The following is a 12,446-nucleotide window of genomic DNA, read 5'->3' as shown; positions in this document are numbered from 1 at the left end:
CTTTCCAAACATGTAAATAGAACAAAAGGTACAGTAGTTTAAGAATGCCAGAACTAAACAAACCAGTGGTGTGTTCTTTTTTGACACACACAAAATCCTTCATACTGCATTAATTATAGTCTTTTTTCAAGTGCTTTGGGCTTGACTGTAAGAAAACTAATTACTGGGGCCAGAAGTTAAATCATATATGATGAAAAGTTCCTCCAGGAAAAGCCATGTTTGCAAACTAGCTACCCAAGTAGGTTACGCAAGTGTTAAAACTTCACAGTTATGGCATAGCAATAGAAGACATAAACTGCAACCAGCTGACTAGTTTTTGGCTTCCTCTATGATAGCCATTCACAAGGCCACAAAGGGACCATAACACTAGTAGTTTGTTTCCCCACTTCTTTACCTATAGAGTTCTGTTATGGAATTGTTGGCTTTAACAATGAAGGGAAGTTATGGTCATATCCCATCAATCAGGAAAAGGATAGGAATCTATCTTTGACTAGAGGAGTTGAGTTCTGGTTTTCAACTGGTACAAGCAGAGGGTCATGCTGGTTAAATTAATACCTTTCCTACAATTACTTATATTGTGAAAAGTTATTCAAAGAGCACATTAATATAACCTTTCAAAACTCACAGAACAGGTCTTCATTGATGCAATAAGTCAGTCACCTGTGGATATTTGGATAAAGAAAATCTAGGATAACCCAAACCATACAAACTCTACCTCTTGCTTTCTCCATTAGAATACGCACATTAGAAATCTAAGTTTTAAAGATCAATATTTAACATCTGCTTCCAGGAAGAATAAACGAGTTAATTTGGACTAACTCTCCTGCAGATGACAGTTAGAAAAACTGGACAAACTATATAAAACATCTGTGTAAAGCATTGGCAAGGTAATAAGACAACAAGAAATCATAGGTCATGATTCTGGGAAAAAACAGGAACTCGGAGAAGTAAGACCAGCATTTGAAGCTATGTTTCAACTAGGGCATTTGCAGCTTCTGGAGGTGGCACTGAGAGTCTGAGAAGCCTCCTGGAAGTGGGGAGCAAGGCCCACCACGAAGTTGCCCCTTACTAAACCTCCTCCCTTTGGAAGGGGCTCCCAAAGGGCAGCACCATGGGAATAAGAGTGAATCAGGAGGAAACATGCATTTCCAGATGCCGGAGCTCAGCTTCATGCCTTCTCAAGCCCTGAGATTGGGCTGAGGTGGCCCCAGGTTTTCAGTGCTCCCAAACACCCAACAGAAGCAAACAAATCCACTCTGAAGGAAGGTAACATCACCCCAGTCTTTAAATCATTTCTACAAATCATTTCACAAATACATCATCTGAAACACATTAAAAAAGAATATGGCACATAGGAGACAAGACAACATAAATGAAAACCAATAGGAGAAACAGAAACTCAAGCATCCCTTTCCTTGGCGAAGGTGGGAGCTGAGGGCTCCTCTGCCCTGGTGTCACGGTCTGAGAATTAGCCCAGACCGCAGTGCCAAGGTCTTAGCATCCTGTTGATCTTTTTGTACATCTGGGGCAGCTAGAGGGCCACTTGTGTGCTGTGGCCAAGCAGAAGGAGAGTTCTGACTGAATATCCCCTCTCTTCATTCTCCACCTGCCTGCACCAGAGGCACTGGCTTCCCCCTGAGACTCTTCGCAGAGCCTGGAGTCCTGCTCTGTCAGTTCTTCCTTATAGGAAGCTTAAATCTCTCCTCAGACTTCTAAGTGGTCCCCAAACTGGGATTTATTCTGGACCAGTAAAAAAAACTTGTTGGCAAAAAAAATCTAAGTTTCAACCATTTCCTGTACCGAAGATAGCGAGATTTAGCGGGAGCCACCTAGGTATGACTTTTTGAACGTTTACAAAATGTTGACTCTTGATGATGGAAGAGACTTTTATTTAAAAAACATAATTATATTTTTAATTATATTTTTAAAAACCTAAATTGACCCAATTCATTTTCAAAATAAGAGTTGATCCATGTTTTCAGTTTATTGCCTTACACAAAACATTTTATAAAATAATATGGTAGACTTCCACTTCAACATCTTCATGTAAAGCTACACAGTGCAAGAAAGTGATCACTACTAAGTATTAAGACATCTAAAGCCAACCAGTATTTTAAGTATAGGGTAGAATATTTTTGCAATTCTTCCTAAAAAATGTTGGCACGTTCATTAAATGCCCAGGTTATAAAAATCACTTAGTATCCACTTCTTATCCTTTAGCATATATTTTTATCTACATGGCATCACATTAAATGCTGGTGGACAAAATAGTTTAAGAATCTAAAAACTAAAAACTTTTCAGGTAGCACAATGATTTAAAACCAACCAGCAGACTGCTACCCTCCAAATATTTTTATTATGTAATTTTCTGTCCATTATCACAATAACAAGGTAAAAAAGCAGTTATACCTTAAAAAGAAGCTAAAGGAAAATATTTCACTTTTCGTTTCAAAATACCATTTCTTAGCTCTTAAAGAGGAAAAACTTTACTTTCTTTGCAGGGGGAAGAGTGTAAAAACATCAACTTTATGTCAGTTGTACAAATGTCTCATTTGGGAAAGAAAGTGAATACTTAGATTCAAAGGATTCTAAAATACTTCATCATTATAAGAAAAGTGTAATTTAAAGCTAAGAAATCATAATATATTTAACCAATATAAGTCATGTAATAGCATATCCTATTGTTTTTCACAAAATCCATATTAAGGAACAATAGGTTAAAGATTTCTTTTTCCAGCATTTGGTCAAATTAGCTAAGCAGCCCTGGGCGAACCACACACTCTGAGTCTCAGGATTGTCATCTCTCACACGAGGAGCCTGGACTAACTGCCCTTTAACATCCCTTCCAATTTACAAATGTATACAGAATTGTTAAGCTGACGTAATCCTTTTGAGAATGAGGTGTTTCAACTCAATGTATTTTCGAGATAAACAAAGTTCCCCATTTAAGTAGTAAAGCAGTTCTTTAAACATTTAAAATCTTACTTTAAAATTTATTTTCAATGTATCTCCCTGTCACCTTAAAAGAAGATGAGGTATGACTAACATAGTCTCCTAACTCCACGGTCTTCCAGTCTTGGTGGCTGACAGAGTGACTGGCACCTACAGCTTGGGCCCTGACTCCAATTCTGTGCGACTCTGGGCCACATTCTGAATCTCAAAATGAGTATGATAACGACCTGCTCCATATCTCTCTGTTTTAAAGCCCAACGGAGTTATCGTAATACACCAAAGTATTTGTAAACTACAAATTACCATACGAATGCAAAGGATTGTTGTGATAAGCCCAGGTTGATTTTTTCCTGATAACAAAGTCTAGGCATTTTTTATAAGATGTTAAGTTCTTTGTCGACACTTGTGCATTTGTTCTGATCCTTCGGTTACCTGACTATTCTCCCGTTGTCAATTTGTCTCCTGCTTCTAATTGCACCAGGTCTGAGATTCAGTTTGTATCTCCTAGAGTCTAGAGTCTGACCTTTCAATAGGTGAAAACCAAAACCGAAAGATGTTACTTTAGCAAATGTGGTATCATTGTTACTCACTTTAAACGAGTGGTTTCCTAAATTGGCGAGGCATCAGACTCACCTGGGAAGCGTTTTAAAAAGTGAGATTCCTGGGATCCAGCCACAGAGAGTCTGATTCTGTATGTCTGGAGTAGCACCCAGAAAAACTCTTGTTTCTCAAAAGCTCCCCCAGATAATCCTATCAATCAAGGTTTTGGGACTCACTGCTTTGCCCTCAATTTCCTCTCTAGAATTTTAGCAGTGCTAGTTTGTTTTTAGTATAAAAATTTCCCCTTGCATTAATCACAAGTATATTCAAAGTAGATTGCCCAGGATCTTGGCTTAGCTCCATAGGGAACCAGTCGCTACAATTTTTTGCAATAATATTAAAAAATGATAAATTAACTTCAGAGTGAAGAGAATGCATGTAGATGCTGAAAAGTGGCTGGTTCTACACTTACAGGACAACTGCTTTCTGCTTTACTTGTAGTCAGTCACTAGTAAATCTGAAGATCATCTTATTAGCTGTCATTACTAAAGGATGGCAGAACTCCTCCAAAAAACAGAAAGATGGCTAACTAGCTAATCAGTATCGTTAAGAAAACGTTTCCAGCAGACATAAATGCAAAGTATTTAAAAAAAAAACACACAGCTTCCCTTAGAAACCCAAAAACGTCCACGCTTCTGAAGTCTACCGTAAAGAGGAAAGTTGACCAAAACTACGGTTACTTAAAAATACGTTCACTTAACTGTGAAAATGTAAGTGTAAAATAGGTACAATTTCATCCTTTAGGTGGTTTAACAGGCATAAATGGAATTCACTATCCATTTATTCTACCCAAATAGTTAATTGTGAAAACGACACGTGAAGTATTTGGTATAAGGTAGTTCTGACACCATCTCTTCCAAATTTAATACAAAAGCCACGTTTGGATCTTTCAGGTGTCCCAGTATATCTAGGCACTACGGAATGTCGTCATGTCTTTTGGTTCTCTGCTGGGCACACACCAGTCGTCAGCCTCATGGTTGGTGTTGTAATGCTTCCAGGCAGCTTTGTTATACACGGGGAGTCTTTCTATTGAGTCTGTTGACAGAGCCTGAAAGAAAAAGCAGGACCTAAGTCTGGCATTTTTTTACATTCTGTTATTGGAGAATACATACAATGGCAAAAAGATACTACAAATTAATACTTTATTGGATTTGTATTTTATTAATTATAACACCATCTACATACATTTTAAGATTGTGTACATATTTGAAACACTTTATTTACTAAGTCCATGGCACTGCCTGGTGTGCGTGTTGACTGCGTTTCTCGCTTGCAGTAATTCTGCAGCCAGCCTGCAAGCTGCTGGATTGAAATTTTACACAGGTGTAATAGACACCTCTTATAAAACACGACCCAGAAGTTCATTAACTGAAAAAGTCAGTTAAGTGTAAAAGCGTAAGAAGTGACACACGAACCTTAATATATGTAATTGCACAATCATTTAATGAAATCTATTTTAATTATTCATTGAAGAAATACTTTTTTTCAGTACAGTCACTGTACTTTAAAAAAGTCATCATAACGCTATTATGATCAATACATATAAAACTATGTCCAAGGCATCTTGACTTTTGCTGGAACAATTCTTGGCCCCGGATTTGAGCCGCGTCTTCTCCTGCCGTTAGAGCCACCTGTTTCAGTGAGCACATATGTGATTTCTGCATCATGCATCATTCCATGTTCCCAACATATCATCACCATTCATTCACTGATCTGTTTCAGCTTCCTGAAAATCACCGGAATCTGAGATAAACTACGTTCCCCATTATCTTCTCCAAGTTAGGATATTTCAGCAGGATTTCAACCTTAAGCCACAGGCATTTCCCAAGATGTACAAAATATTGAACTGGAAATTTCATTCCAATAATGGTAAGGAAGGTCTTTGATGTTGATGATTTTAATGATACTTTAAGACTTTCCATCTTCTATTTTTTCCAAAATGGAACTAAAAACCTTTCACTTACATATTCTCTTTAAATATGTCAGAACTACCAGAACCCCTTGATCTATTGGCTAGATCAAAAATGTTAACATTTGGTGATAAAAATATTGCCTTCATGTTGCCCTTTTTAAGTTCCTCAAAATTGAGATGGTTAAAAAAAAAGAACTATTATCTTGAAAGAATTTAACTTTTTCAGACAAATTTATTTTTTCCAATATAAAATCTTCAGCATTTCCTATAAAATAGGTGCCATCTAGAGGACAGAACAAGAAACTAGAATCAGTAAATAAATAGGTACCAACAGCCCACCGTTTAACCAATCCAGTGGATTGATAGGGCCCAGTGCTTTCCATCCCTGCAAAATACACTGATCTCTGCATAAACACTTGGAACGTCCCAGGCCAGTAGACTAAGTGCTTCTGCTCCCACCAGGTGAGCTATATGCATACAAAGAGTCACCCGTGCTTGTTCCCAAATCTGTTTATGTTCTTACATCTGTAATTGTAATTACAAAATTTAATCAAGTATGGCTTAAATAAAGCACAAAAAAAGGGGGGAGGGTTTTTTGAAAACTAAGATAAATGCTTTAGCAAGACTCACGAAGGAAGGTCACAAAAATTGCCGTCAAATCAGAGTCAGAAGACATCTGTAAAGGACCGTATAAAATTCAAAAAGGATTATGCACTTGGTTGTTTCTTTGTTTACAGAAACCAAAACAATGCATTGTAAGTATAGCTTCTGCAAGAAAGACAACTGAAACTTCAATCTGCAGACCCAAATACAAAGAAAAGGCCGTGGCAGTACATCAAAAGATTGGTAGGTCAATGTCCATTCATGTGTTTTATGTTAAAATTAAATTTGTAAGATATATAACTTTTGATGATGCCCCACTTCAACCCAATTTTTTTTCTATTAACAACCACAGTCCTGATCATTACAGATAAGAGTGATTCTTTTCCCATAGTCAAGGAGATTATTTGTCAAAATAGATGAGATCCTATGTAAAAAACCATATCCTTACATTTTAATAGCATGAGGTAGAGGAAAATGTCATTAAATACTGGCATCTTATAATCAAAAGAGGTATCATTAAATCAAGAAGTCTATAGTTATTACCTTAATGTAGATCACTGCATCTGTTCCATAACCCTCTAGGGAATACAGCTTTAGGTCTCCTTGGAAGTATTGTGCATAAAGTCGTGATATGGGCAATCCATAACCAAAACCAGCCTGTTCAATGAGAAAAATGATTCTATTCAGAGAGCCACACACTGAAATACTTTTCTAATTCAAATAAATGCTCCTGAGGATCCCAGGGGTCAGAGCCTGCCTCTAAGAGATCCAGTAATAGCCAAGTATTAGTAACAACCAAGCTGAAGCCGAGTTGAGTACTACGTTAGATGACTCCTCTAGCAGGGTCATTTAAAACTCCCCATTCTCCTTACCTCTATAAAATGACTTGTGGGGTTCTGGAAAAGGCAGTTCTTCAGCGGCCTCCTCTAGAGTATCCTGATACTCCTTTTGGCAATATCGTATAAAACATGTGCTCTCCTTTAGGAGCAAGAGTCGAAAAAGCCTTGTCGCAACCTAACAGATATACCTCATGACTTCCTATCATGAATTTCTAGCCTGTGTTCTGAACCTGGAGAGAGCCATAATAAGTCTACTTTCTTAATTCTCACTGACAGGTCAATTCCCTACTTAAAAATCTTCAAAGCATACCACACCACAACCGCATCCCCCACCATCCCCAACCCCTTGACTGCCTTGAGATAAAAATCCAAGCTTCTTAAAAGAGCTTTCAAGACCCGATAAGATCTTTGCCTCCCACTTTCCAGTCAGGCTGAATCAAATCTCCTGCTCTTAAGTTCCTCAAACATATCACGTTATTTTTCACTTCTGTGTCTTTGTTCATCCTGTTCCTAGCATCAAGAATGGCCTTCTTACCTGGATAAATCCTATCAGTTCTTTAATACAAAGCAAAACATTTGGATAAGTGTAAAAACAGTTTTCATCACCAAGTCAGATGTTCAATGACATTCCATATAACACTTTAGTTAAGAGCTTATATGGATTCAGGATTCAAGTGCTATTAACAAATCCAGGCTCTGGCTTTATTACCTCCACCATTTATTACCTGCCTTTTCTAACCAGAGTTTCTGTTTGCCCCTCCTAATCAACTATCCATTCTCCACATTTCTCCTGGCCCTGGGAGGCTGACCTGAAAGGATGATGTCAGTGGATTCCCGTGCCCTCTGCTTCCAGTGGGTCCGGCCAATGAGGAATCGAGTAGGAGTTCAGAGGGGGTCAGATCAGGGTATTCATTCCCCCGCGTCCTTCCCTTGGGCAGGCTGGGCCTCTTGAGAGTAAGCAGCTGCTCTGCAACTTTCCCTTTTTCTGGGTTCTGCTAACTTCTCCCTCTCCTTTTCCCTTTGATTCAGGGTAGGGACAGCTCTACTGCTGCTAACCCTGGATTCCTGCACTATCCCTACCCATATTTTTGTAATTTGTGACTTTGTAAATAAGCCTTCCTTAAATGATCGTAATTTGAGTGAGCTATCTCTTTGCTATTGGGACCCTGACTGACACATTAATTGGTTCTAGAAATGACCCCAAGAAAACTGCACATGCAGTCAGGATCCCATGGTGCCTGATCTGCTCTATCACTGCCTCTCCCTCAACCACATCTATGGACTCCTGGGGCTTCCCCTATAAATAAAGAGAAGAAAAACAGCATGGGCTGGGCCCACTGATGGACCTACACAGTGTGCCAGCACCAGCCAAAAGTGGATGTCCTTTCACTGTAATCTCTCTCAGGGGTGGGCCTCAAAGACAGGAGTGCAAGTAAATCCTCCCAGTGGGCAGAACTTAAAGTGGTACACCTACATGGACTCATGGGCAGTGGCAAACAGGTTGGCTGGCTAGTCAGGGACTTGGAAAGAACAAAATTGGATACTGATGAGAAGGAGATCTGGAAGAGAGGAGTGTGGATGCTCCTCTTTGAATGGGCTTACAGTGTGAAGATATCGCGTCCATGTAGATACCCACCAGACCACCAGAAGGCATCCACATGGAGGAAGCTCTCAGTAATCAGGTATACAAGTCACCACTCCGGTGGATGTCAAGCAGCCTTTCTCCGGCTGTCCTAGTGCTTACTGGGTCCACTTACAAAGTGGTCATGATACCAGGAAGGAGGCTCTGTGAGAGCTGAACAACTGTCTTACCCTCGGTAAGGCTGTGCAGATGTAGAGGGGAGACCGTGCCCTCCTGTTTCCTTAAAAATTCACATAAATTTTGCATCCTAAACAACAAACATCTATAGGGCATTTACTATATGCCAGGTACTATAAAAAGTATTTTTACATGTATTAACTCACCTAATCCTCACGATAACTTGATTTTTCAAGTTGGGGAAACTGTGGTATTAAAAGGTCAATAATTTTCCCAAAGCTCCACAGTGGAGTCAGGAATGGAGCCAGAAAGATTAGATTCCGAGTCTGGGCTAATATGCTGTGCCGCTCTCCACAAAAATGCTACAGTATTTGTTTACTACAAAAGTAGTTTATCCCTTCTCTCCCCTTCTTAGAGTAAAATCAGAATCTGAGAAGATGCTCATGTTTATTATTTGATCTTGTCTGCCCCTTGGCACATGGATGCCCACCCTGGGAGCCACATAGCTCAATTTGAGAAGCACATCACTGGAGCAATCATTTTAAAAGTTTGGTAAGCCATGAACTATATTACAGTTGTAGCTACAGAATGTGTGCTGTGTAACAGGTAAAACTATTAAAGTCCTTCCAGTAACTTCCTAGAAAGAGTCTAAAATAAATCCATCTTATCCTGTATTTCACCATGTTACAGCATAACTCCTGTGTATATGCCAGAGAAGTTTCAAAGCCTGGAAGAATAGTTCTTCCAGAATTACTGGTCAGAGATTTGGCAAAGCACTTTTCTGGGAGTTAGAGGACAAGGATGGAGTCAATTCAAAAGCTAATCTTATTAAACTTGAAAATAGGTGACTAATATCAATAAAAATTACCATCAAAACAACTATAATTTGAGCCATTTCCAGGTTGGTGATTAAACTGATCAGAACTCTAGTCTTATTTCTGAGTCTAGAATATGAGCTCTCTCTAATTACAAGTACTTGAGAAAAAAAAAATCAATACTGAAGATTAAATCAGTGCTGACCAAATACTAGTAAAACTGGTAATTTACTCTTCACACTAGAAACAGTGTAGCAAATGTGGCTTACCACATGAAAACCACTGACATGTCACTATCAAGCTTGGCAACGAGACTAAAACAATACTCTCTGTCTTGTGCTCTGGTCAATCAAAATAAAGGAGGAAAGCGTTTTTTTCTAATAGCTTCCCTTCTTCCTTGTGATGTACCCTACACAATGGCTTAAATGATTTATTTCTTGGCAGTTCACGAAAACACATTTCATTATCTCTCGGTCACATACCAGAGGCACCGCTCGGGACGTCTCCACTCGAGGCCGGGGTGCGGTTGAGTACATGTAGTTGAAGAGTCTGTCAATTTTCCTCAAAGGAACACCACCTCCTCGGTCACTCATCTAAGATGAGAAAGGATCCTGCCCTATGACCAAGTCTCATAAACAGCAAAATACCAATGCATACTCAGTGTCACAGTTGAACTGCTGGCTGGAGAGTGCAGCTTTTCAAAACGAATACCATGCAATCCAAGTTGGGAACGTAAACGTTTCCCTCACTGGCAGACTTAACACAACTCCTCTAATGTGCAGAATTCTAACACATAATAAACTCCCTTGTAATACAAAGTCAATGCTTGGCTCTGTATATTTACTGAAGTCACACTAAAGTGCAGTATAGCACAGAAATGGGGTATAAGCTAAGTCTATCTTGGATGTAACAATAAATTCTTGATTTCCTTTCTGGTGGGCAGTTTGGCAAACATATTAAAAATGCATGAACCCTTTGACCCAACAATGTTTATCCTAAGAAAATAATCAGAAAAGTATGCAAGGTATGTATGAGAATATCCATCACACCACTGCAGAGAACAGCTAAAACTAGATTACAACCTAAACAGGGGACTATTTAAGTGAATGAACATACATTCTAAAACAGAAGACTATTTAGCCATAAATATTATGTAGAACTGTATGTACTGGCATGAGAGATGTTCACAAAATATTGTTTAGTATCAAAAAGTTATAAAGAAGCATTTATAATATTCTAATTTTGTGAAAATTATACTATAAAAAAGTCTATAATGATATATAATTTTATTGTCTATGGGATTATGAGTGATTTTCTTCTTTTGGGTTTTTACTTTCTGAATTTTTTTCACAATTTCTTTTATTATGGAAAAAAACAGTATAATTTTCCTTTTCAAGGAAGAAAAAACAGAACCACTTCATTGTGTTGTAGTGTCTCATCTCCAAGCAATTTCACAGCATAGATGCCCAGATAACTTTCTGGCGAGTTTATAAAAAAAAAATAGGTCTTTATATTGTTCTTATTCTTTTCCTGACTCAAATCATATGATAGATTGAATTTAATAATTTATTTACAGATTGTCTTCATTTCGTTTTCCTTCACAGTTAACACAGATTTATCTTCCTAGCTACTGTGCAGTGTATATTCTAATCTGCCAGAGCCATTTTCCTTTGTTACAAAATCTAAATTGATTCTACTATCTACAATATTAAGATAGCTCTCACATACAAACATCCGCTTTTAACATATGTATATAGATATACAGATAGATAAAAACAGTACTGAATGATATGTATTAAAAAGTCAATAGGCTGGATGGCTTATAGTTGAGTTTTTATGTCATCTTTAAAAATCTTTACAGTACGTATATATATTACTTTCATAATGGAAATTACATAGCTATTTTAATTTTTAAAATAAAAATCTGCTTTGAAATATCATTTGAAGACTTGCCTCTGATATATCTATAATTAGATAATTGCAGTATAAAAATACACAAGGACTTTATTAAGAACTTGTATGTAGCATTATGCTTGAAATTGTTCTCGGCTATGAATTCAAAGCCCTATGAAGAGATTTATTTTAGTAAGATGAATAAAGAGCTCTGAGTATTTTCCGAGATCCATTAATTCCTTAACTTTTCATCCTTTAATGCTCTGCTTCAGATTTACTGGTAACATGAGTAAGACGTGTGGGTGTTCTGTCAATATTAAGTAAGTAAACAATATATTAGAATAGATATTAAGATAAAAAAAGTAGACCTTCAATAAATATTTCCTGGTTTTTCTTCACTTTTTGGCCAGAAAGACTATGGCAATCCAGCAGGTCTGAAACAAAAAGTGATTTCTAGCCGTAGGCTCATATGAGAAAAGCAGAGAACTGACAGAAAGGACAGAAGTGACTTTGTCAGAGGTGACAGGAATATAGTTAAAAACTGATAAAGATGACCTCCATTGCTTTGCAGCCAAAAACACAATAAACTAGAACTGGTAGATTTTTAAAGTGGTCAAAAGAGCTTCCAAGAGAGTTGTAACACATGCTATCATACCCGAGGATCTGAGTTCTTTGGGAAATGAGAGGGTGGGAATAATGGGAGAGACAGATGTTTGGTCTGTATATATTTAAGACAAGAAGAATGTACTCTGCTGACAAATATATTGAGAAAGAATGTCAAAATTAAACAAAAAGTCTCAGATTAAAATAATTTGGAGAAAAAATCTAGAATCATGGAACATAAGCCAATGCCAAGGAAAAGGAAAGATATTATGAAAGAGATGGGTGGTGGGGAGTAATGTCAACAGGAAGGCTGAGGAAGAGAAGATTGCCAATTATTTTTAAAGTTTTCCCTTCAGTACATGAAATCACCACTTCTCAATGTCATCTCACCAAGAGTTGCCATCCCTAACTTCCTGTTCCCCATCACACTGGGCTCCCTGGGCTAATTCATGTGAATTTCAGGTCCAAGG

General features: G+C 37.9%; 1 protein-coding gene across 2 annotated transcripts in view; it reads right to left on the bottom strand.

The window, feature by feature from the left end:
- Positions 1-1,262: 1,262 nt before the first annotated feature.
- The window catches only part of PDK1 (pyruvate dehydrogenase kinase 1), a 30,434-nt gene continuing 19,250 nt past the window's right edge, over positions 1,263-12,446 (bottom strand). Inside the window, exons 9-12 of one of the 2 annotated variants that reach the window (XM_087435398.1) lie at positions 9,963-10,073; positions 6,611-6,724; positions 6,095-6,140; positions 4,977-5,747 (exon numbers count right to left, since the gene is read on the bottom strand). In XM_087435398.1, coding sequence (XP_087291524.1) covers positions 5,608-5,747; positions 6,095-6,140; positions 6,611-6,724; positions 9,963-10,073 — 411 coding nt within the window. In that variant the 3' untranslated portion in view covers positions 4,977-5,607. Of the gene's footprint in view, positions 4,601-4,976; positions 5,748-6,094; positions 6,141-6,610; positions 6,725-9,962; positions 10,074-12,446 lie in introns of those variants that run through there. The other variant, XM_004428183.3, reaches the window with a different exon arrangement.

Source organism: Ceratotherium simum, chromosome 9 (assembly GCF_057802395.1).
Source record: "Ceratotherium simum simum isolate JZ-2026a chromosome 9, ASM5780239v1, whole genome shotgun sequence".
NCBI lineage: Eukaryota > Metazoa > Chordata > Mammalia > Perissodactyla > Rhinocerotidae > Ceratotherium > Ceratotherium simum.
The sequence above is the reverse complement of the archived record's forward strand: the minus strand, read 5'-3'. Positions and strand labels throughout refer to the sequence as shown.